This window comes from Microcaecilia unicolor, chromosome 1 (genome assembly GCF_901765095.1).
Source record: "Microcaecilia unicolor chromosome 1, aMicUni1.1, whole genome shotgun sequence".
In the NCBI taxonomy this organism is placed as follows: Eukaryota; Metazoa; Chordata; class Amphibia; order Gymnophiona; family Siphonopidae; genus Microcaecilia; species Microcaecilia unicolor.
Genome location: NC_044031.1, coordinates 731,479,728 through 731,506,692, shown reverse-complemented (window position 1 = coordinate 731,506,692; position 26,965 = coordinate 731,479,728). Strand labels below are relative to the sequence as shown.

At 43.5% G+C, this 26,965-nt stretch overlaps 1 protein-coding gene across 2 annotated transcripts in view; it reads left to right on the top strand.

Annotated features, from left to right (window-relative positions):
* The window catches only part of ELL3 (elongation factor for RNA polymerase II 3), a 137,515-nt gene extending 132,357 nt beyond the window's left edge, over nt 1-5,158 (top strand). For both annotated transcript variants that reach the window (XM_030189643.1, XM_030189642.1), the window contains one exon: nt 3,627-5,158. In XM_030189643.1, the coding sequence (XP_030045503.1) occupies nt 3,627-3,737 (111 nt within the window). In that variant the 3' untranslated portion in view covers nt 3,738-5,158. The remainder of the gene's footprint in view (nt 1-3,626) is intronic.
* The last annotated feature ends 21,807 nt before the right edge of the window (nt 5,159-26,965 follow it).

Here is a 26,965-nt window from a genome sequence, read left to right as displayed (position 1 = left end):
AAGGAAGACCAAACGACAGCCGGCATGGTTAAAAAATGAGGTGAAGGAAGCTATTAGAGATAAAAGAAAATCCTTCAGAAAAGGATCCACCTGAAAAAAATTAGAAAAGACTAAAAGCAAAGCGCTGTCAAGGAAGGCAAAGAGGGACTTTGAAAAAAAGATTGTATTGGTGGCAAAAACACATAGTAAAAATGTATTTAGGTATATTAAAAGTAAGAATCTGGCAAAAGAATCGGACTGCTAGCTGACCGAGGGGTCAAAGGGGCACTCAGGGAAGACAAAGGCATAGCGGAGAGATTAACTGAATTTTTTGGTTCGGTCTTCTCCGAGGAAGATTTGGGAGAGCCCCCTCCCTACCCATCTTCAAATCCTTGCTCAAAGCCCACCTCTTCAATGTTGCCTTCAGCACCTAACCTTCATACCTTTCAGGAAATCTAGATTGCCCCAATTTGACTGCCCCTACTTGACTGACTGTACATTTGTCCATTAGATTGTAAGCTCTTTGAGCAGGGACTGTCCTTCTATGTTAAATTGTACAGCGCTGCGTAACCCTAGTAGCGCTTTAGAAATGTTAAATAGTAGTAGTAGTAGTAGTAGAGAGATAGTGGTGCCAGAAAAGATATTCAAAGCTGACGAGTCAGAGAAACTGAATGAAATCTCTCCAAACCTGAAGATGTAATGGGGCAATTTGACAACTTGAAGAGTATCAAATCACATGGACTGCAGGTATTCATTCCCAGAGTACTAATAGAATTGAAAAATGAACTTGCAGAGCTATTGTTCGTAATATCTAATGAGGCCGATGTAATGCCAATTTTCGAAAAAGGTTCCAGAGGTGATCCAGGAAATATTAGACTGGTGAGCCTGACTGCGGTGCCAGGCCACTTGGTAGAGTCTATTATAAAGAACAAAATTACAGAGTATATTCAAAAGCGTGGATTAATGAGACAAAGCCAACATGGATTTAGTGAAGGGAAATCATGCCTCAATCTACTACATTTCTTTGAAGGGGTGAACAAACATGGATAAAGGTGAGCCAGTCGATTATTGTGTATCTGGATTTTCAAAAGGCGTTTGACAAAGTACCTCATGAAAGACTCCAGAGGAAATTGGAGAGTCATGGGATAGGAGGTAGTGTCCTATTGTGGATTAAAAACTGGTTAAAAGATAGAAAACAGAGAGTAGGGTTAAATGGTTAGTATTCTCAATGGAGAAAGGTAGATAGTAGGGTTTAGCGCTGCGTACGCCTTGTAGCGCTATAGAAATGCTAAATAGTAGTAGTAGTAGTCTGTGCTGGGACCGTTGCTGTGTAACATTTATAAATGATCTAGAGATGGAGTAACTAGTGAGGTAATTGAACTTGCTGATGACACAAAGTTATTCAAAGTTGTTAACTCACAAGAGGATTGTGGAAAATTACAAGAGGACCTTACGAGACTGGGCGTCTAAATGGCAGATGACGTTTAATGTGAGCAAGTGCAAAGTGATGCACGTGGCAAAGAGGAACCCGAATTATAGCTACATAATGCAAGGTTCCACGTTAGGAGTCATGGACCAAGAAAGGGATCTCGGCGTCATCGATGACACATTCAAACCCTCTGCTCAGTGTGCGGCAGCAGCAGCTAAGAAAGCAAATAGAATGTTAGGTATTATTAGGAAAGGAATGGAAAACAAAAATGAGGGCATTATAATGCTTTTGTATCACCTCATGGTGAGACCACACCTTGAATATTGTGTGCAGTTCTGGTCACCACATCTCAAAAAAGATATGGTGGAGTTAGAAAAGGTACAGAGAAGGGTGACAAAAATGATAAAAGGGATGGAAGGAGTAGCCTAATGGTTAGTGCAGCAGGCTTTGATCCTGGCAACCTGGGCTCAATTCCCACTGCGGCTCCTTGTGACCTTGGGCAAGTCACTTAACCCTCCATTGAAGAGACGGCTGAGGGGAGATATGATAGAGGTCTATAAAAATGAGTGGAATGGAACTGATAGACATGAATCGATTGTTTACTCTTTCCAAAAACACTAGGACTAGAGGGCACGAAATGAAGTTACAAAGTAGTAAATTTAAAACAAATCGATGAAAATATTTCTTCCCTCGGTGAACTCTGGAATTCATTGTCAGAGAATGTAATAAAAACAGCTTAGCAGGGTTTAAAAATGATTTGGATAGCTTCCTAAAAGAAAAGTCCATAAGCCATTAATAAAACGGTCTTGGAGAAAAATCCACTGCTTATTTCTAGGATAAGCAGCATAAAATATATTGTACTGTTTTGGGATCTTGCCAGGTACTTGTGACCTGGATTGGTCACTGTTAGAAACAGGATGCTGGGCTTGATGGATCTTCAGTCTGTCCCAGTATGGCAATGCTTATGTACTTAATGTAAGTATGGACAGGAGCAAGTCTGCTGCCTGTGCTAGTTCCAATCACAAAATGGTTGCTGGCCGTTGCATATAGAGTAGTGGTAGGGGCAGGAACAAATGGTGTTCATTCCTGATCCTGAAGACAGCACTAGGCCTTCCTAAGGTTAGGGTTACCATACGTCTGGATTTACCCATTCATGTCCTTTTTTTGAGGACATGTCCGGGTGTCCAGACGGGTTTTGGCCAGCCTGCCCATTTGTCCGGATTTCTGGACAAATGGGCGGGCTGATGCGTGCTTGCGGCAGACCTCCCCTCCCCTTACGATCTTCCCTGGTGGTCTAGTGACTTCGGGGCAGGAAAGAGCCCCCTCTTTCCTGCCCGGTGCGCTGCTCTGCATCCTGTATGCTGCCTGTGACGGTCTCGGCGAGATTCAAAATGGCCGCTGAGAATTGAAGTCTTGCGAGGCCGCTTCAATTCTCGGCGGCCATTTGGAATCTCGCTGAGACTGTCACAGGCAGCGTACAGGATGCAGAGGCAGAGCAGCACGCCGGGCAGGAAAGAGGGGGCTCTTTCCTGCCCCGAAGAAGTCATTAGACCACCAGGGAAGATCGTAAGGGGAGAGGTGGTGATGGGGCCGGGGGGGGGGAGGGGAGGGGAGGTGGTGACCAGGGGGAGGGGAAAATGTGACAGGGGGTGAGGTGTGGAAAGGGGTGGGGAGAGGGCGTGAAATGGGGCGGGGCAAGTGTCCTTTTTTTTTTTTTTAAGGACAAAAAATGGTAACCCTACCTAAGGTAGACCTGGAGCAAGCTTCAGGTTTCAGCCAAAAATGCACAGACATTTTCAGCTGAAACCCAAACCCAGATTTCAGTCCTTTTTTCGGAGCTGAAACCAAAACCAAAGTTTGGTCTGCCTCTAATGACTGAGTTGAGTGGCTAGAGGACTGAGAGAATACAGGCACATGCATGAATGAAGGATGGGAGGAGTAGGATAGGGCATTTCTGAATGTACACATGAGCACAGGATGAACAAGAGCAGCTGGTATAGGGAGAGCTGGAGCAACCTGGGTTGGGAAGGACTTGAGGGTAGGGGGTTAGAGAAAGCTGTTCTGGTTAGGTTCAGAGGGAAGGGATGAATGTGCTATGTGCAACCAGAAAAAGGGTCAAAATGCTCAGGCTCAAACTATGGAAGGAACTGTGGGGGAAGAAGGAGAGACACTGCCTGATAATTTGCACAGGTATCAGCTTTTTTTTTTCTTCTTTCAGACATATCCTGGATACAGGGAAGAAAAGAGACGATGCGAGTATCTACATCACAAATTATCACATATTAAGCGTTTAATTGTGGAATATGAAGAGAAGACCATGTCTTTATAGTGGACCCAGAGACTCTCTACAGTTAATGTATAATAAAGTCAGAACTGTCAGACGCTTCAGCTATGTAGCAAGACAGTGGGAGAACTAAGACCTTGCAAAACCAGCTTTTGACATGGTATAAGCACCTCACCTAGCAGGGAAGGTTATCCTTTTTTCAGAGAGTAGTAGTACACCTAGTGAAGTCATAACTCCCTTCCTGGCTTTTTGCAATGGATACTGACACTTCAGCTCCTGTGCTTGTGTATTTGCCTTAATTCTGGCAGCATGAATTATGAAAAGCAGTTTCCACCCCATTGATAAATGCTTCAGCTAGGCTTCAGTCTAAAAATGCACCTACTGAAAGGGACTGTGCAATAATGAACAGTACCAGCATACCAAGAGCACAAAACAGAGATTTGCAAATTCCGTCCTTGCTGGATACAGGTTACATGGAGGAGCAGTGAGTTAAGTAGCAACCACACGTCAGACTGAAGCAGCAGCAACTAAAATAAACCTGAGACCTAACATCTGCCACCTTTAATCTAAAGACTTTGCACTGGAAAGTTGGGGAAGTCCAGTAGTATGAAGATGATTGTGGGGGGGGGGGGGGGGGGGGATCTTTATTGCATGGGAAGGAGAGCCTGCATCACATACAGACGTGTGGAAGAAAGAAAAAACTGTATAGAATGACTAGAAAAGTCTTCCCTACAAAACTTTGAGCATCAGTGGAATGTGGAACTTGCTGAGACATGAACTGATGCCTTGTGCTTGTATAAAACCAACACTAGCTTCAGCTTTGCTCATGTAAATGCTACAGCTAGAGACACTAACACACAATATAAACCTTTTGTAATCAATCCTGCCTAGTTCCAGAGCAGTCAACCAGAGAGCAAACAAAAGCCAAAGAAAGCCATCTCAAAAACATAAGTCATAGCTTGGCTTGCTGTTGGTTCTTTGTTACTTATAGTAATGTATTTCCAAAGGCCAAGTTAATTTTTCTTAAGGTGTTGACACAAAACTCAATGTTGACCCTGTAATGACTTTGTAAAGTTTGAAAGTTACCAATTGTCCTACAGACCATTGCACTTCTGTACCCACGCAGTACCCTTTTTTCCCTTTATGAAGTGATAGCAGTGGATGGAACAGTTGCTAGTAAATCGATAGCTGTAAAATGCAAGGGTGGGTTTGTTAGTTGGTTTTTACCATTCACACCAAAATGTGGGGTAAATATAGTCTAATACACACATGCCTTGTTTTGCTGTTACCTGAGAATGTCACCTTGTGCTTTAAATAAACCAAATTGTAAAGTAAAGATTTTTCAAAACAATCTTAACTTATAGATTTGTAAAGAAGTATTTTGTGTTATTATAAAAGTCATATTGATTTCTACATCTACCCTTTTCATAGTATTTTCTCCATTTTAAATAAACACTTCAAACTGCAACAAAAGTAGTTAAGCTGTTTTTTTTTTTTTTTTTTTAATGATAAACTTGCCCTTTCAAATAAATGATAGAATTTGTAGCTAGGCCTCAGTAAACCATTCTGGAGACCATCACCCAAAAAATAACAAGGTAGGTTATCTTTCCTAAATTGTCTTAACATATGACCGCTCTTGGGTTGTGATTTAAGTTCCACTATCTGAACTGATTAGAAAAATTTTGGAATTTTACCCAGGGTCCTCAGTGTCTCATCACCACCATGGTTATATCCAATTGTATCTGCCATACATGGGCCGCATAGCTTCAGTTCCTCCTGTCACCTTGACATTTAACGTACTTTCCATTTACTGAGAAAGCACTGTAGCTTACATGCAGCTGCAGGAAGATACTGACAGCAAAGCAAGGAATGCTGAGGGCCAGCAGAGCCATATTACAGGCCTAGTATAGGAAGGAATATACATTTCCCTCTTCAAAGGCCAAAAGGTCTTAGAGCTTGTGGCCTTTCACACACAAGATGGTGATGGACTGGGTTCTTCAGGGAGTGTCATAACAAGTGCTTGAGACAAAGGACACAAGGATTCAAAAAACAAAATAGGTAAAATTAATAATACAAATATAAGTAATGGGACGAAAATGAGGTGTAGAAGATGTTGATATTACAAAGGAGTAGCATTAATTAAAGGAAGCATGTCATTAGGAATGAATGGACCATTAACAATGAGAACCTTAGTAGCATATTTCTTGCAACATGATATAATACATGAAGACACCATAACAAAACAAGAGCAATACAGAGAAAACCAAATACTAAGTACAGAAAAAAAAGAAAATAAGAAAAAGTCCGTAATTGTAAAAGTTACACAACTAGAAAGCAGTCCAGGAATTGTCACTTTAAAAAGTTCATTGCAGTGATAGGCAGACAATCCGGATGACAAAGGAGCCTGCAGTGGTCAGGCTTGGTTCTGGAATTGGGAAGCAGCAGTCCTAACACAAATGCAGTGAAGGCTAGCGCTGGCAGTGGTCACACAGGGTTCAAATGATGTGATGTCCTGCTTGTAGTGGAAGGTGTCAACTAAGGTGAAAGGACAGTTTGACGAACCTGAAAAAGGACTCCAAACAACAAATCAATGAAACAGAGCAGGGCAATGAGGCCTCTGTTTAGGCCTCAGGTCATAAAGGATAACAATTCACTTAATGTCTGCCCAATTCTTTAACAAAATACCATTAGCTCAATGCTGTTCTCAGATTTTATGCTTTATACAGTTCTAGTTATATTAAATTCAGAATAAAACCAATTGCTATTCTGGCCTATCCCAAAAGAATATAACATAATTCATATACATATACCTGTTCAAACACTTCCACATATATTCACTTACACAAACCTTCTGACCAACTTACAGTGTACTTTCTAGACATGCTGCTTAGTATACCAACATGCACTCCTGCCATGTGATTTACAATATGTACTGTTAAACAATGCACACACAACTTGCACATTGGCAGCAAATGGCTCATGACAAATCATTTAGTTGAACATCTGTATATCCTGTCAGGGATACACAGATGTTCAACTAAATGACAGGGGAGATTTCTTCCATCTTCTTCACAATGTGACTCCCTACAATTCAAAACATAACTGTAAATCTTTATCATGGTAGATTTCACTTCTCTGGATAACCAGGTTTAAGCTTCTGCTTAAAATCATTAGACAGGCACATTTCATTTATGGAAAAACAAAATAGGAAAATATAAAATCACATCAGCATCCGAATTTTAACAATGCAAATTAGTGAAAAGAAAGTTCTACACTTGTCCAAAGAAAACTAAATAGCTTTCAAAACGAAGATTAGGGCACCAAGTAATCAATTAGGAGCACAGTTTCTCCATTTATACAAAACAAGGGTCAGAAAAGACATAGAAAGTGAGAGAAAAGTGTCACATTCTAACTGTTTACAATGAGTAAATGGTAAATACAGTGAAACCTCGGTTTTCGTTGATGTCGGATTTCGTCAATTATTTTCGCGAAATGTTTGTCTCCGTCGCCTCGGAATTCGTCGGTAAATGCTATGTTAAATGTTCATTTATTGCTAGTGATTTGAGGGCGTGCGCAGGAGGTGGGTGTGTTTTACATCATGTGCGTTAATTGCATTGGCTGGCTGTTGGTGTGGAAGGTGTGGGATATTTCTAGTGCCACTGCCCCCTTCCCCTTCAGTGGCGTAGCCAGACCTGAGATTTTGGGTGGGCCCAGAGCTAATATGGGTGGGCATGCACTGTCTATATGAGTAGTGTCTCTTGGGATCCTACAAAATAATGCCTTAGAATTCACTTGATGATGGTTTTCTAAGTAGTCTGCCCAACAGCTGCCCTGCATCAGTATAACCACATACATACTTAATGGAAAAATTGATATTTTTAAATATAATTACATTATCCCACAATCTCTCCACTGCAAAATGCTATACACAAACTTGTGCAAAAACACACTCATACCCTTACTAAACCATAGCAGCACTAATTCCAAGGACAGGATGAGCTACAACCTTATCCTTGAAAAGGCAGAACTGTAATTACACTAGGCTCTAAAACACCAATACACTACCTTGTGAAAAAAAAAAGCAAAACAAAAAGGGCTGCAAATACTACACGCTAGAGAATACTGCACCTTGATTACACATGAAAAACACGTCACAACAGACATGACACAATGAACTAGAAATCAAAAAATATGAAGGCAAAATACTGAACTGGAAAGTTAACTCAAGAAGTCAGACTCAGCATGCAGCAATACCAGAAAAATTGAAACTTACATGCAAAATATCACAGATGCACATTTCAAAAATCTGACACATTCCAATTAATAAATTCTGAATAAAATACTTTTTTCTACCTTTGTTGTCCAATCTATTCGCTTTGGTCCCAGTGTCTTCTGTTTTATGCAGTCTCTTCTTTCCATTTGATATTTTTTCTCTCACCATGTCCACCATCCTCCTGTGTCCTTATGTGTCCTGTCTACCATCTGTAGCCCTGTCCCTATCCTTCCTCGAGTTTCAGTATCTGCCCTCAACGTGTTCCAAACCAGCCCTTAAACTCAGCAATTTCCCCTCCATCCATGTCCAGCATTTCTCCTCACTCCCCTCCATCCATGTGCATCTACTCCCTGTCTTCCCTCCATCCATGCACATCTACTTCCTGTCTTCCGTCCCCTCCATCCATGTCCAGCATTTCTCCTCTCTCCCTTCCCCTCCATCCATGTGCATCTCCTTCCTTTATCTTTCCTTCCCTCCATCCTTGTCCAACATTTTTCCTCTCTTTCCTGCCCTCCACTCCATCCATGTCCAGCATTTCTGCTCTCTTCCCTCCCCTCCATCCATGCGCATCTCCTCCCTGACTTTTCTCCCCTCCCTCCATCCATCTGTCCAGCAACTCTCCATTCTCCCCTGCCATCTCCTCCATCCACCCATATCCAGCAAATGTCCTCTGTCCCCTGCATGTTCAGCAATTCTCCTCTCTCCCCTGCCCTCCCCTCCATCCATCCATCCATCCATCCATCCATACCCAGCAAATTTCCTCTCTTCCCTTTCCCCTCCATCCATGTCCAGCAATTCTCCTCCTTCCCCTGCCCTCCGCTCCGTCCAGCAACTCTCCATTCTCCCCTGCCCCTCCTCCATCCATCTCCAGCAAATTTCCTCTCTCCCCTTTCCCCTCCATCCATCCCCAGCAATTTTCCTCCTTCCCCTGCCCTCCACTCCGTCCAGCAACTCTCCATTCTCCCCTGCCCTCTCCTCCATCCATATCCAGCAAATTTCCTCTCTCCCCTATCCCCTCCATCTATCCCTGTTGTCCAGCAATTCTCCTCCTTCCCCTGCCCTCTGCTCCGTCCAGCAACTCTCCATTCTCCCCTGCCCCTCCTCCATCCATCTCCAGCAAATTTCCTCTCTCCCCTTTCCCTTCCATCCATCCCTAGCAATTCTCCTCTCTCCCCTTTCCCCTCCATCCATCCCCAGCAATTCTCCTCCTTCCCCTGCCCTCTGCTCCATCCAGCAACTCTCCATTCTCCCCTGCCCTCTCCTCCATCCATCTCCAGCAAATTTCCTCTCTCCCCTATCCCCTCCATCAATCCCTGTTGTCCAGCAATTCTCCTCTCTCCCCTGCCCATCCTGTTTCTGCCCATCCCCTTCCCCCTTCTGTCCAGCATCTCCCCCCCCCTCTCCCCCTTCGCAGCATCTCCCAGCCACCTGTAAGGACAACGTGGATGAAGCAGCTCACAGGTTTGCTTGCTGTTTGCACTCCCAAAGTTGCAGCGACGAACGAGCGGGCAGGCAGCGGTAGGAAAAGCAACAAGGAGGTAGGTTCGACTCTGTCCTTCGCTTCCCTGCCCTCTCAGCGTCCCGCCTGCCCGAAAGGAAATGACGTCAAAGGAAGGCGGGACGCAGAGGGCAAGCAGGGAAGCGAATGACGGAGCAGTCGACCTGCCTCTTTGTTACTTTTACTACCGAAGCGCTGCCCGCCTGTTCATCGCTGCGACTTCGAGTAAAAAAAGTCGCTGTTCCATTCGTCGTCATTTGGGTGGGCCTGAGCTGAGATTGGGTGGGCCTGGGCCCACCCAGGCCCACCTGTAGCTACGCCCCTGTTCCCCTTGTTCCTGTTTGCATTTGTTTAGTGTTTTTGAAGGGCGGGAGCAGGAGGTGGGTGTGTTTTACATCAAGTGCGTTAATTGCATTGGCTGGCTGTTGGTGTGAAAGGCGTGGGATATCTCTAGTGCCATTCCCCCCCTTCCCCTTGTTCCTGTTTGCATTTGTTTAGTGTTTTTGAAGGGTTGGAGCAGGAGGTGGGTGTGTTTTACATCAAGTGCGTTAATTGCATTGGCTGGCTGTTTGGTGTGGAAGGCGTGGGATATTTCTAGTGCCACTCCTCCCTTCCCCTTGTTCCTGTTTGCATTTGTTTAGCATTTTTGAAGGGCGGGAGCAGGAGGTGGGTGTGTTTAAGTGTGTGGGATCATTAGAGAGGGGCTAGTGGAGGAGGTGTGTGTTGGAGATCTGTGAGGGTGGGACGGGATAGCGATTTGCGGATGTGGTGCGTTGTAAGTAGTTGCTGGTTGGGGACGTGCACTGGGGGGTAGGTGGAGGTAAGCGGGGCAGGGGAATCCGGAGCCCTCTTGATCAGGGCGCTGATTTGCCCTTAGTAGCTTGTTGGTGCTGTTACAGCCTGTTATGATATCTGAAGCGTTGTGTGACATGCCACATCATTTAATTTTAATTTTTAATTTTTGTTACATTTGTACCCCGCGCTTTCCCACTCATGGCAGGCTCAATGCGGCGTACATGGGGCAATGGAGGGTTAAGTGACTTGCCCAGAGTCACAAGGAGCTGCCTGTGCCTGAAGTGGGAATTGAACTCAGTTCCCCAGGACCAAAGTCCACCACCCTAACTACTAGGCCACTCCTCCATTCCATATAGTAGGATTAGTCTTTTTATTCATTTAAAAGAATTTAAAATAAATTGCCTTGGTTTTCGTCGTCTTTGGTTTTCTTTGATTATTTTCGGACAAATTATCGACGAAAACCGAGGTTTCACTGTATGTGATTTAGAAGCATCCCTCTTGTGGCTGAAATAAGGAGGAAAACAGTAGCTATTTGTAAGATAGGGGGAAAAGTTTTCAAATTCAGGTAATATAAAACAGTAAATTGTGAAAGTTTGCACTTAGATAATGGTCCCAAATAAGAAAGCTAACAATGTGTCTCTTATGCGGTGAAAGAGAAGGCAATTTAAACAAATTAGGGCAAACTAGGCAGTTGCCTATAAAGGTTCTGAACTAGCACAAAATACTGTCATGCAAGGTACATAAACTAAACAACTTCATAATATAAAAGCTCATCTAGATACACTCTTCCTGGGAGTTATTTCTCTGAAATCTGTTACCTGGGGTATAGAACATACATATATATACCTCTATCATGAGACCTAAGAATTAAACACATTTAATATTTCACTAGACAAACATTTCTTGTAACTAAATTTGAAGGTAGAATCAGTTGCGTATAATCTTATTAGGGCAAGAATCCAGCAGGACTTTGTGGAATCCTGGGGTTTTTTTTTTCATAAACCTCACAGTCAAGCTATAGCTGATAATATGGTCCCTCTTGTTTATCAGGGAGGAATGTAACCATCTGGAAATAAGAAAACTGCATCTCAAAAATTAGCATGCCATCAGAAATAGAAGCGTGTAAAAGTTTGCAGCATGTAGACAAAACAGGAAAAAAAAACAAAAAAAATGCTGGCATGAGCCTTTCAGTAAATCTCATAGTTAATGTAAAAGCTATCTAGCTATGAAACATACTACAGAGAATTCAGAAGAATTAATGGCAAGCTTTGAACCCAATCTAATAAAAGTGCGATGTAAAGTACAAATCCTAATGAGGCAGACAAAGGTGCATCCTTGGCTGACCTTTACAAGATTCACATAGATCATGCAAGAAATAACCTATAAATGTCTGCAAGTCTTGTGAGCAAATTTGGAAATTAAAGATTGTATTGTATTTTACATATAAATCACATTCCTCCTATGTTGTGTGAATCTGGCCCTGAAACACAAAGCAGTTGACTAGAATGATAGTCCACATACTGTAAAAGAAAAAGAAATGTGTTGTAATCCTATATAATAATTTGTACCTCCAATGTTCCATGGCTGGCTGGGTTCGTAACATCTCCTGATGTCAGCCAGCCTCCAGCGTTCCATTCACTCTCACTGCCCTGCCCTCGTATCAAAATGTAATGATGTCTGAGGAGGGCGGAATAGTGAGAGGGAAGGGAACGCTGGAGGCTGGCTGATGTCAGGACAGGAGATGTTACAAACGGAATGTTACACAGGCCAGCCAGCCAGCCAGCCAAAGAACTTTCAGGTACAAATCACTGGACATGGAGAGGAGGAGAGAATCACGGAACATCAAGGCGAGGGGAGCAGCACCGCGAACATCATCTTTCACTTTCAGTAATACTAGCGATGCTGTCAGGCTGTGTGTATGCGTTTTGAGACCTAAATGAACATCACTTCCCTCTCATCTGAACAGATGCTGTACATTTCTCTCTTCACTTGGAATTTCCATGACATGATTTGTTTTAGTTTTTCATATGCAGCTCCCAAAGTAGAGGAACTGGAGTGGAGTGGTCACTTTGCTCACAGGGATAGCACAATACCCCCACCCCACACACACACACACACCATCCTCTCATATTCAAATACAGCCTTTCTAATACCATGCCTCTCTCCCCAGAAACTGCCTCTCACACATAAACAGAACATATCGATGGATGGGATGGGAGGAGAGAATCGTGGGACACGGATGGGATGGGAGGGCAGGGAAGAGGAGAATCACTGGACTGGGAGGGGAGGGAATAAGCGCTGGACATGGAGGGGAGGGCAGAGGAGAGAGAAAAAAACGCTTACATGAGAGCCTTGCTAGGGCCCGTTTCATTGTTGACGAAATGGGCTTGGTTCCACTAGTTTAAATATAAAATGCAATTAAATCAGCTGTAATAGAGACAGTCAAATAATCCCATAAGACTTGAGTGAGAAAAAATCATAACTGGAACAAGGGCACTGTCCCAGAGGAAGTTCAATATAGGACATAATTGATGGGCAAAACGAATTTGCACAGCTCAAAGAAAAAAAAACAGAAGGCAGGAAAAATAGTTTATTTCAAAGAAAAAAAAATCTGTGTACAATAAGTTCAGGAATCTCTTATAACGCTAAAAGTTAGTGCTCTCAAACAAAGTAAAGTTTTGTAACTTATCCCCCTGAAAGAAAGCACAAACTGGATTTCACTCGCGCCCACACATGCTTATGAAAGGATAGCAAAAGAAAAAAAAATGAGCGCTGCTTTCAATCCAGACAACCTCTGCCGGGAAGCAAGGAAACGAATGTTTAAAAAGAAATATCTCCTATCCCCAGATCAACTGCCAAAAAATAAATGTTTAGTCACAAAACAGCTCTCTTTTATCAAGTAACACAGACTGCAACTAAAAACATAAATATCCCTCTTTCCCCTACTAAGTGACGTCACGAAACCTGGACAAATAGTTTCCCTATCTATACAATAAACTCTCCAGCACTGTTCCTCACTTTATTCCAAAGTTCAAACAGTAATAAATGCTGCGACAAGCTTTTAGCCCTCTCACAATTTGCCAAGACTTTACTACTACTACTACTTAACATTTCTAGAGCGCTACTAGGGTTACACAGCGCTGTACAGTTTAACAAAGAAGGACAGTCCCTGCTCAAAGGAGCTTACAATCTAACGGGCGAAATGTCAAGTTGGGGCAGTCTAGATTTCCTGAATAGAGGTATGGTGGTTAGGTGCCGAAGGCGACATTGAAGAGGTGGGCTTTGAGTAAGGATTTGAAGATGGGCAGGGAGGGGGCCTGGCGTATGGGTTCAGGGAGTTTATTCCAAGCATGGGGTGAGGTGAGGCAGATGGGGCGGAGCCTGGACTCTCAGCAAGGCTACGAGATAATGGGGCAGTAAAGATCCCTCCTTGAACCAGGACAAAAAAAAGTTAGACTTTAGCAATTTATGGCATTTTATATTGTACAATTTAATATCCTGAGCCATTAAGGGAAGAGCAGTACATACGCAACCTACAGAGACTGACTTTTTTATCATGCTCCCTCTTCCACAAATCATTTACAAGTTCTTTCTCCAATCAAGAATTACTGGTGCACACAATTTTGAATACACTATCCATTTCCTTCTCTCAATGAAATTAGTTGAGAATTAAAAATTAACTTCCCTCATCAAAATCTAAATAAAAAAAACATAGCAATACTTACAGCAGCCGGCTTCAAACTTATTTACACGCACACTTTCAAGTGTACCTTCGACGTCGGCACCTCTCACCACTTTATGCCGGTGGACTTTACCACACCCTGTGGCCTTCCAGCAAACAAATAAGTAATATGAAACACCTGGTGTCCTCCTTCTCTGAACACATATTTCCGTTGGAACATCTTGGACTCGCAGGGTCCTCAGTCTCTCATCACTACCAAGGTTATATTCAATTGTATCTGCCATATATGGGCCACGTGGAGGGGCATAATTGAACGCGAATGCCCATCTCCATGGGCGTCTATGTCCAAGAACGGGTACGTGAAGGGGCGGGATAGACCGTATTTTCGAAAAAAATGGGTGGCCATCTTTTTTTTCGATAATACAGTTTGTGCCCGGCAAATGCATCGGATTTGAGCTGGGCGGTTTCGTTTTTCAGCGAAAATGGAAACCGAAGGCGCCCAGCTCAAAAACAAAAAAAATCCAAGGCATTGGGTCGTGGGAGGGGTCAGGATTCGTAGTGCACTGGTCCCCCTCACATGCCAGGACACCAACCGGGCACCCTAGGGGGCACTTGTAACAATTAAAAAAAAATAAAAACCTCCCAAGTCCATAGCTCCCATCTCTTGGGTGTTGAGCCCCTCAAATCCCCCCCCCCAACCCACTGCCCACAACTGTACACCATTACCATAGCCCTTATGGCTGAAGGGGGGCACCTACATGTGGGTACAGTGTGTTTTGGGGGCAGTTTGGAGGGCTCCCATTTACCACCACTACTACTACTACTTAACATTTCTAGAGTGCTACTAGGGTTACGCAGTGCTGTACAGATTAACATAAATTGACATAAAGGACAGCCTCTGCTCCAAGGAGCTTACAATCTAAAGGGCGAAATGTCAAGTAGGGGCAGTCAAGGTTTCCTGAATAGAGGTATGATGGTTAGGTGCCGAAGGCGACATTGAAGAGGTGGGTTTTGAGCAAGGCTTTGAAGATGGGCAGGGAGGGGGCCTGGTGTATGGGCTCAAGTGTAACAGGTGGGGGGGATGGGCCTGGGTCCACCTGGGTGAAGTCCACTGCACCCACTAACAACTGCTCTAGGGACCTGCATACTGCTGTGATGGAGCTGGGTATGGCATTTGAGGCTGGCATACAGGCTGGAAAAAAAAGTTATTAAAGCTTTTTTTTATGGTGGGAGGGGGTTAGTGACCACTGGGGGAATCTGGGGTGGTCATCCCCGATTCCCTCCGGTGGTCATCTGGTCATTTAGGGCACTTTTTTGGGATTTGTTCGTGAAAAAAAAAGGGTCCAAAAAAGTGACCTGAATTCACGCTAAAAACGCCTTTCTTTTTTCGATTATTGGCCGAAGGCGCCCATCTCTCCTCGGCCAATAAACACGCCCCAGTCCCGCCTTCACCACGCCTCCCATACCCTCCCATACGCCCCCGTCAACTTTGCCCATTTCTGCGACAGATTGCAGTTGAAGACGCCCAAAATTGGCTTTCGATTATACCAATTTGGGCGCCTTTGCGAGATGGGCGCCCATCTCCCGATTTGGGTCGAAATATGGGCACCCATCACTTTCGAAAATAAAGCTGATAGCTTCAGTTCCTCCTGTCACCTTGACATGTAACGTACTTTCCATTTACTGAGAAAGCACTGTAGCTTACATGCAGCTGCAGGAAGATACTGATGACAGCAAAGCATGGAATACTGAGGGCCAGCAGAGCCATATTACAGGCCTAGTATAGAAAGGAATATACATAGGTCACGTGGACATTTGAGTAAATATATCATGTTAGTAGAATTGCAAGTTGTATTGGCACGCAAGGGATAAGTCTTGCCCGAACATGTCCCACAAGGTGCATGTTGTCCTCTATTCTTCATGCCCATGTTCTTCCTATTCCAAACTTCTGCAGTGCACAAAAATATCATTTAAATTGTTATTCCTTTGGTAGGAGAACATCACATGAAGTTGTCAAAAACAGGGATGGATTTGCAAAATGGGTAGATGTTTTTGAATAGCTTTTGTTAGCATACTGGTATGGTTGTTGTATTTAGTTACAAATGTCAACACATCCTTTCCTACTGGTCGGCTGTCTCTTGGGACGAGTAACAGCTCTCTGTGGTTATAGAGAGCCCGTTCACCTGCCTTTTTGACCATAGAAATGGGATATCCTCTCTTGGTAAATTTCTCTGTTAACACAGGTAATTGTTGTTTAAACTCAGATGTAGAGGAACAAATCCTGTGATAATGCAGGAATTGTGAAAAGGTATGCTAGACTTGCAATGAAAAGGATGCATACTCGTGAACCCCAGCAATGTGTTCCTGTCAGTGGGCTCGACATACAGCAAAGTTTCAAATATTCCCTGCTTCAAAGTTATCCAAATATCCAAAAACGCAATGCCTATAGTGCTGCTCTGCCTGTCAAACTTAATAGTATTGTGGCACTCATTCATATGCTGCAAAAAATGTTCCAGATCTTCTTGGGTGCCCTTCCAAAGCATAAAAATATCATCACTATATCTCCACCAACAGATGACATCTTTGAAAAAATTGGAAGAATATATCCACTTGGTCTCAAACCAAGCCATGATATTTTGTGCACTACAGAAGTTTGGAATAGAATGAACATGGGCATGAAGAATAGATGATGACATGTACCTTGTGGGACATGTTTGGTGTATACGGTGATGATGGACTCTAGTCAATTTGTGGACATGCATATGGGTAAGACATCCCTTGCGTGCAAATAGAATTTGCAATTCTACTAACGTGATATATTTACTCAAATGTCCATGTGACCTATATTACATAGGACAAACATCTAGAGCTTTGAAAGCACGACTGATTGAACATAGTCATTGCGTTCAGGCAGAGAAATTAAATGAACCTCTTGTGATGCATTTTCTGGATAAACATCATTCTTTTGCGGAGATTCGCTGCATTGTTTTGGAACAATTGCAGACCACTGAAAGAAGAGGAGACATAAGACGGATTCTTAAACAACATGAACAAAGATGGATTTATTCTGTACGTACGGTGGCACCTCAAGGGTTAAACGTTGCAATAGAGTGGAAGGCTTTTTTATGAATGCTGACATCAGGGGGACGGAATTGACGTCGTCAATATATATTGAAGGCATTTTTTGAGGAAGCCTGTCGCCATTTTGGGAGAAAGTCATGTATGGAAAGTATGTTTATGAAAGTTTGTGATGGCAAATCATCTTGGAATGAGTTGATATCTTGAAAAAAATAAGTATTTCCCCTGAAGCAACCTACGGTGGTGAAACAGGGAATCCCTGTCGGGATGTGTATCTCATTGTTTCTGAAGTCTTTATTCTCCACTTTTTGATAAATTTTTTTGATGGTATTGCTCTGTATGACCCTTCTTGAGATACAGAATACAATAGTGGAGGTTCGTTTGATAATTGATATCACCCATTATTATTGTGTTGCCCAGTTTGTTAGCCTCCCTAATTTCCAATAATATTTCTACTTCTCTCTGTTCATCCTGGCCAGGCAGAGGGTAGTACACTCCTATCACTATCCTTTTCCCCTTTAGATGTGGCATTTCAATCCATAGGGATTCCAAGATGTGCTTTGTTTCCTGCAGAATTTTCAATCTATTTAATTAAAGGCCCTCCTTAACATACAATGCTACCCCTCCACCAATTCGATCCACTCTGTCACTACTATATAATTTGTACCCTGGTTTGACAGTGTCCCACTGGTTATCCTCCTTCCACCAGGTCTCAGATATGCCTATTATAGCTCATTTTTAATTTAGTGTAATATATTCTATTTCGTAGGCTTCTGGCATTCACATATAGATATTTCAAACTATGTTTGTTGTTCCTATTTACCTCATGCTCAGTACTTGACAGTATTTATTTGCAGTCTTTTGTCTGTTTTTTATTTTTATTTAAGGAAACCTGATCTACTACGGTCTCTTTTGCAACCTCACAATCAGGATACCCTATCTTCCCTGTTTTGGTGATATCTTTGAAAGACACCTTATCCCGAACCATGCGCTTTTGAGCGACTGTCGGCCTTCCCCCCGTTTCTAGTTTAAAAGCTGCTCTGTCTCCTTTTTAAATGCCAGTGCCAGCAGCCTGGTCCCACCCTGGTTAAGGTGGAGCCCAGCTTTCCGGAATAGGCTCCCCCTTCCCCAGAATGTTGCCCAGTTCCTAACAAATCTAAAACCCTCCTCCCTGCATCATCCACACATTGAGACTCCGGAGCTCTGCCGGTCTCTTGGGCCCTGCACGTGGAACGGGTAGCACTTCAGAAAATGCTACCCTAGAGGTTCTGGATTTGAGCTTTCTACCTAAGATCTTAAATTAGGCTTCCAGAACCTCTCTCCCACATTTTCCTATGTCATTGGTACCCACATGTATCAAGACAGTTGGCTCCTCCGCAACACTATCTAAAATCTTATCTAGGTGACGAGTGAAGTCTGCTACCTTCATACCAAGCAGGCAAGTGACCAGGCAAGCCTCATGTCCACCGGCCACCCAGCTATCTACATGCCTAATAATCGAACCACCAACTACAACAGCCATCCTAACCCTTCCAACCTGGGCAGTAGCTCCTGGAGACATGTCGATGCAAGAGATATTGCATTCCCTGGTGTGCTGATCCTGTCTACAGAATTAATTCCAGCTGCACCAGGGTAATGCTCTCCTTTTAGAAGGCCTCCCTCCTTCAAGGCAGCACAGGGGTTGCCAGATTGGAGGTGGGACTTCTCTACGTCGTCCCTGTAGGCCTCCTCTATGTACCTCTTTGTCTCCCTCAGCTTGTCCAAGTCTGCTATTCTAGCCTCAAGAGAACGGACTTGTTCTCTGAGAGCTAAGAGCGCTTTGCATTGAGCACACATATGACATCTCACAAAATGGGAGAGAATCATACACATGACACTCAATGGAAAAGACAGGATAGCACCCCTCTCGGTGCTGGACTACTGTCTGCATCTTAGTATTATAAAGTTGTCTAATTAAAACTTCTTAAGGTACTAGGGATTTCTCAGAAGACAAGCAGGCTAATATTCTCACATATGGGTGACATCACGTCGGCCCGGAGGACTTTCTAGCAAATCTTCTTGAAAATTGAAAAATGTCACTCGCCACGCGGGCGCATGCACTGTGCATGCGTGCATCCCTTTTCCCGCCCGCCGTGAGGACACATTCCTCAGTTTTTTCTTCTCCACATCAAGAGGTGCCACGGTGAGAATTTCTTGTCGTGTTCCTGAGCCCGGAGGTGAAGAATTTAAAGAAAAGTATCCTTTCTTTTTTTAGTTTATCTTAGTTACTTTTCGTTTCTTAAGTTTTCTTTATTTTTAGTCTGCGATTTTATTTAAATCGCTTGTTCGGTTTTTCTCTTTTTTTTGTGTCCCCTTGTTTGACGACACAATCGCGTCTTTTGATTTGGCAGGGGCTATTTTTCCCGTTATGCCAACCAAGACGCCCAGCGGCTTTAAGCCTTGTGCCCGCTGCCATCGGGCCATCTCCAGCACTGACCCACACTCGTGGTGCTTACAGTGCCTTGGGCCGGATCACCGCTCGGAGGGCTGCAAATTGTGTCTCACGATGAAAAAGCGGACACTGCTCTCTCGAGATGCCCAAAGGGAGAAGATTTTTGGGCCTGGTGCCTCGATGTCGGCGCCGTCATCGTCGAAATCGGCGCGGGTGAAGACGATGTCGTCGAAGTCGGCGTCATCGAGGTCGACGCCGAAGGAAGCGTCGGCACCTGGAGACCGGGGACAGGCTGCCATACGACCGATGCACGCTGGGAGCAGTGATGCATCGAGTGGGTCTCCACCCACCTCAAGCAAGACCAAGGAACCATGATTCTGATAGCGCCCTTTTGGCCCTGTCAGATCTGGTTCCCCCTTCTTCTGGAACTATCTTCAGAAGAGCCATGGAGATTGGACTGTTTTCCGACCCTCATTACTCAGAACGAGGGGGCGCTTCTGCATCCCAACCTCCGGTCTCTGGCTTTCACGGCCTGGATGTTGCAAGCGTAGAGGTTGCCTCTTTTGGTCTCCCTGAGGGTGTCTCCCGGGTCCTGTTTGCTTCCAGGAAAGATTCCACGCATAGGTGTTATTCTTTTAAATGGAAGAGGTTTGCCATTTGGTGTGACAGCAAGGCCCTAGATCCTTTTTCTTGTCCTGCACAGACCTTGCTTGAGTACCTTCTACACTTATCTGAGTCCGGTCTTAAAACCAACTCGGTCAAGGTTCATCTTAGCGCAATCAGTGCTTACCATTCAAGTGTAGACGGTCTGCCTATCTCTGGACAGCCTTTGGTGGTTCATTTCATGAGAGGTTTGTTTTTGACAAAGCCCCCTGTCAAACCTCCTCCAGTGCCATGGGATCTCAACGTCGTTCTTACCCAGCTGATGACAACTCCTTTCGAGCCACTGGATTCCTGCCATCTGAAGTACTTAACCTTAAAGGTCATTTTCTTGGTGGCGGTTACTTCAGCTCGTAGGGTCAGTGAGCTTCAGGGCCTGGTAGTTCATGCACCTTTCCTTGTCTTTCATCATGACAAGGTAGTTCTCCGCACGCACCCAAGGTTTTTACCGAAGGTGGTGTCGGAGTTCCATCTGAACCAGTCAATTGTCTTGCCAACATTTTTTCCCCCTCCTCACATGAGCCCGGACGAAAGCAAGTTGCACACTTTGGACTGTAAAAGAGCACTAGCCTGTTACGTGGAGCGGACACGACCCTTCAGACAGTCCACCCAGTTATTTTTTTTAATCTCAATAAGAGGGGAGTTGCTGTCAGAAAGCGCACCATCTCTAATTGGTTAGCAGATTGCATTTCCTTCTCTTACGCCCAAGCTGGGCTGACTTTGGACGGTCATGTCACGGCTCATAATGTTAGAGCCATGGCTGCGTCACTGGCTCATCTAGTCAGCCACCATTGAAGAGATTTGCAAGGCTGCGACGTGGTCTTCAATCCACACATTTACATCTCATTACTGCCTTCAGAAACATAGCCGACACGACAGTCGGTTTGGGCAGTCAGTGCTGCAGAGTCTGTTTGGGGTTTAGAATCCAACTCCACCCCCCTAGGCCCATTTTTATTCTGTTCCAGACTGCACTCTCAGTTAGTTGTGTTTTGTTTCAGGTCAATTTCAGTTATGTCCTCGCCGTTGCGAGGCCCAATTGACCACTCTTTGTTATGTTGAGTGAGCCTGGGGGCTAGGGATACCCATATGTGAGAATATTAGCCTGCTTGTCTTCGGAGAAAGAATAGTTACTTACCTGTAACAGGTGTTCTCCGAGGACAGCAGGCTATATATTCTCACAACCCTCCCACCTCCCCTTTGGAGTTGTATTCCTCTATTCTTTTGAATCTAACTGAGGAATGTGTCCTCAAAGCAGGCGGGGAAAAGGGACGTACGCATGCGCAGTGCATCCGCCCGTGCGGCGAGTGACATTTTTCAATTTTCAAGAAGACTTTGCTAGAAAGTCCTCCGGGCCGACGTGATATCACCCATATGTGAGAATATATAGCCTGCTGTCCTCGGAGAACACCTGTTACAGGTAAGTAACTACTCTATATTTATTTAGGGTTTGCTTCTTAGAAACTAATTAAATGTAATTACAACTCTAATGAAAATTCCCCTCTTGGTATCCTAATTAGAATAATTGACTATAAACGAAGAGTTGAGCTAGGGATGGGTGGGAATGAGGACTGAACTGGGCCCTTCAGTGCCTTCTAGGGACTATCTGTTAATGCTGTGGCAGAAATTTCAAGTTTTAAAACTATGGGGAAAAGGGTATGGAGACTAGCTAATAAAGTTTGCTTGCTTTTTTTTTTTTTTTTTTAAATTTAAAATTCTGTGTTTATCAGTATCCTGCAATTCCTCTTTTAAACCCTAATCTTTAAACAGCATAAAAGATATTTTTACTTGTCGGCATTACATTGTGCTGTTCAGAGCCCATCCTGAAAGTTAGCCTAACTGAAGATTCAGGGCCTACCCAGAGAGTTCACTAGAGGCCTCTGGGAGATGATACAAGCAGCTCTGACATTCCTCCCCCCTCCCTGGTCGGATCCCTGATGATGTCAGCACAGGTAGACAGGATGTCTCCTGGCTTTGGGGTGTAGTTTGTATGTTTTAACACCTGTGTATCAGAACCAAAGTTGCCAATTCAACACTAAAAGCACAGAATTGGGTGGTTTCCTGCTCTCCCCTGTGAGATTTTTTGAAATTCCACAGCTCATGGTTTTATGGTTTGATTTGCTTACTTTATTTTTTGTCTATTAGATTGTAATCTCTTTGAGCAGGGACTGTCTTTCTTCTATGTTTGTGCAGCACTGCGTACGCCTTGTAGCGCTATAGAAATGCTAAATAGTAGTAGTGGTGCCATGGCCACAGATTGGACAATTGGGAACTTTTTTACCACCATGCCACGGGCTGGGAGCTCTGTACTGCTTGGCCTCTGTTTGGTCCTAATTGGACCAATAGGAGGCTGAGGGAGGCAGAGATCTGGCCCTCTTAAATTGCTGTGCGCAGCACGCCCTGTGGGACTGGGACAGAACAAGGGAGACCAGAACCTGTGCTCAAATACAAAAAAGGAGGCCAGACTAACAGACTCCAAGTACTGAACCGCCAAAGGAACTCTTACCTCCTTGGTAATCAGAAGACAGATCAAACAAACCAAATGGAATATGCTAAAAAAAAAAGTTCAGAGATATAAAGGAGACACACAGAGATTCCCACACAGACCATACACACCCCACACCTTCAGATATCCCCACATTCAGACACAGAACACTCTCACACACATATCCTCCTCAGCCCCAACAGAAGGTCATACATACATTCACTCACTGACAGATGCACACAGGCAGACCTTAAGACTAGAGAGCTTCACGGGAACAGGGATAGTGGAATTCCTATGAATATCATGGGAATCCTGCAGGGATCCTCTCCTTGAACTCTCAGTGGCCATTTTAAACGAGTGGCAGTGGTAAGAGGATCACCGGCAGCGGGCAGGAAAGCGTGGTGACCTTTCCTGCCCCGAAGCAAGCCACTAGACCACCAGGCTGCTGTAAGGTATGTTTGAGGACATCCAGGGCTGAAGGAGATATGGATTGTGTGTGTGTGTATTTGAGTGGGAGATGAAGACAAGATAGTCTCCGCTTCCCCTTCCTTGCATGGCCGTCATCACCATACACTCAAAGCAAACCTATGAGCTGCTGCATCCATGTTCTTTATTGTTGGTACCATTTGTATTTAAACTCACTTATATTTCAAACATACCAACTTGTGTAGCATACGGATGTACACAGAGGAAGTATAATAATGAAATCTCATTTGTCCTGTTTGTCTGTCCTAATTAGATTGTAAGCTCTGTCGAGCAGGGACTGTCTCTTCATGTTCATGTCTTAGTAGCGCTTTAGAAATGATAAGTAGAATGGAATAACTTTTCATAGGTAGAGTAGTAATTTGTTTATAAATTGTAATCAGTGTGTCATTTGGAGGAGCTGTTTAAAGGGACACACTAACACTGTTGCATTCTGCCAGAGATTTTATTTTCGCCTGGTAATGGGCCACTAAAACAGATATCATGTTACGAGAATCAGGTGCTCAACAGTCAGACTTTCTATTTACTTATTTTTTTTTTATATTTATATTCCACATTAGACATGAATTAGGTTAAAACCTGAGAGCATTTAAAATCTTTTTTATTTCCTGTGCCTACATTAAAAGAAAAAGATAGCATATGGGAATTTGCAGGGATAGGTAGCCACCAGGGTGGATGAATGAAAATCCCACGTAACCAACAAACAGAGAAGAAAATGTGGGAAGTGGACCAATGACTCCAGAGGCTGGGACTACTTGGTGAGAATGGAAAAAAAACTTTATTATGGACTCGACACAGATCTATGTTTTAGCCACAGGCATGCCTCAGGAGTCTAAGAACATATAAAATACTATGTAAGATAAAACAAATACAAAAAAATCATTTGATGAAACATATATATAAGATATAAAATCATATGCAAAACAATGTAAAAAACCAACACATCCATAAATAAATATAATCCAAGATGATATCTAAAATGATATAAACATTAAAATAACACATTCATAAGTAAATATCATCTAAGCTATGTAGGATGATACAAACAAAATACAAAATATACATTAGACAATACAAACAAAATACAAAATATACGTTAGACGATACAAACAATAAAATACAAACTATATGCCATATAATCTTGTCTCTTATGGGAAAAAATTAAAACATTTATGTGTTGGGTGGAAGAACATTATAACACAAAATCCATTTATAAAGCATATAATAATAAATGTTGAATGTGTCTGACAATAACATTGTGATAAATAGAAATACATGGTAATTAAAACAAATATTACAGTGTAATAACATGAAATGCATTGGTGTTCTAAACCATAAAATACAAAGTATAAAGAGAAAACTGCTTTTGTATATATCCATATAATAAAGATGCTGAAATCTCACATATAAAAACTTAACCAGACATCATGAGATTTAATCTATTGATATAAATGAACAATAAACAGATGCTGCTTTGCAGTACTTGGTTATGTCTGCAAGTGGTGAGAACTTGAATGAATGTGAATAGATTTAAATAGAACATGTGTCTAAGATGTAAATTGTTTTTCTCTGGAGATTCTTCATATGTATCGATTTGAAAATCCCTACTGCTTCTGAAATTAGATATCTTGGAATTTTGGTAGATTCCTTATCAGTTCAGCTTTAAATCAAAGTATGATTCAGAAGGTATTTAAATTGAGGATGATCAGGAAGCTTAAAGATCTATTATCTGCTAAATTCAAACAGTATTACAGTGCTTAGTAACTCTTATTGTATTACTGCAACTATAGAGATTCCTGCGTGTATACTACATGCCCTGAAGGTGGCACAGAATGTTGCTGCAAGCCTATTCAAGACCAAATCAACATTACCCCAGCATTTAGCTACATTGGCTTCCCATACCATGGGCAAATGAAGTTTAAAGTTCTTAGCATGATATATAAGGCACTGAATGATACTTCTCTTGCTATCACCTCACTGAGAATATATTGACCAGCTTGCTATCTTTGGTCTGCTGATAAATTGTTGCTCAATATTCTACTTTTTTTTTTTTTTTTTTTGCACAAACGCTCCTCTATTTAGAAGGTGCCATGATATGGAACATGCTCTCTTTGGACATTTGTCAAACTACCTTTTCTTATACAGTTTACAAAGCAGTTTAAAGCTTACTTGTGAAAGCTTTTAATCTCAATTGATTTGCTGCTTCCATAATTGCTTATTCATGCTGTTATGGTTGTGTTTAACTTTGATTTAAATAAAAATCATTGAACAAAATTAAGGTTTTATCATGTATGTTTTTATTGTATCCTAGAGTGGTAGGATAGTGATAGTGCAGGACAGAAATGTTTAAATAAATCTAGGCGATCCAAGACCCCAAAGGCCTCCTAAGAATAAACCAAGATCTTTGAGGCAAACATCAAGATAAAGGTTTCAAAGATGGTAGAGAATAGATAACTTGGTATCTTACCAAAGGAGTCCTTCAGTTGTGCCATACCTCTGATGGACGTCATATGGCAAAGCGAATGCTACATACCTGTAGAAGGTATTCTCCGAGGACAGCAGGCTGATTGTTCTCACTGATGGGTGACGTCCACGGCAGCCCCTCCAATCGGAAACTTCTCTAGCAAAGTCCTTTGCTAGTCCTCGCGCGCCTGCGCGGCCGTCTTCCCGCCCGAAACCAGCTCGAGCCGGCCAGTCCAGTATGTAGCAAGACAATACACTTCAAGGGAAGACAACTCCAAAGGGGAGGCGGGCGGGTTTGTGAGAACAATCAGCCTGCTGCCCTCGGAGAATACCTTCTACAGGTATGTAGCATTCGCTTTCTCCGAGGACAAGCAGGCTGCTTGTTCTCACTGATGGGGTATCCCTAGCCCCCAGGCTCACTCAAAACAACAACCATGGTCAATTGGGCCTCGCAACGGCGAGGACATAACTGAGATTGACCTAAAAAATTTACCAACTAACTGAGAGTGCAGCCTGGAACAGAACAAACAGGGCCCTCGGGGGGTGGAGTTGGATCCTAAAGCCCAAACAGGTTCTGAAGAACTGACTGCCCGAACCGACTGTCGCGTCGGGTATCCTGCTGCAGGCAGTAATGAGATGTGAATGTGTGGACAGATGACCACGTCGCAGCTTTGCAAATTTCTTCAATAGAGGCTGACTTCAAGTGGGCTACCGACGCAGCCATGGCTCTAACATTATGAGCCGTGACATGACCCTCAAGAGCCAGCCCCGCCTGGGAGTAAGTGAAGGAAATGCAATCTGCTAGCCAATTGGAAATGGTGCGTTTCCCTACAGCCACTCCCCTCCTATTGGGATCAAAAGAAACAAACAATTGGGCGGACTGTCTGTGGGGCTGTGTCCGCTCCAGATAGAAGGCCAATGCTCTTTTGCAGTCCAATGTGTGCAGCTGACGTTCAGCAGGGCAGGAATGAGGACGGGGAAAGAATGTTGGCAAGACAATTGACTGGTTCAGATGGAACTCCGACACAACCTTTGGCAGGAACTTAGGGTGAGTGCGGAGGACTACTCTGTTATGATGAAATTTGGTGTAAGGGGCCTGGGCTACCAGGGCCTGAAGCTCACTGACCCTACGAGCTGAAGTAACTGCCACCAAGAAAATGACCTTCCAAGTCAAGTACTTCAGATGGCAGGAATTCAGTGGCTCAAAAGGAGGTTTCATCAGCTGGGTGAGAACGACATTGAGATCCCATGACACTGTGGGAGGCTTGACAGGGGGCTTTGACAAAAGCAAACCTCTCATGAAGCGAACAACTAAAGGCTGTCCCGAGATCGGCTTACCTTCCACACGGTAATGGTATGCACTGATCGCACTAAGGTGAACCCTTACCGAGTTGGTCTTGAGACCAGACTCAGACAAGTGCAGAAGGT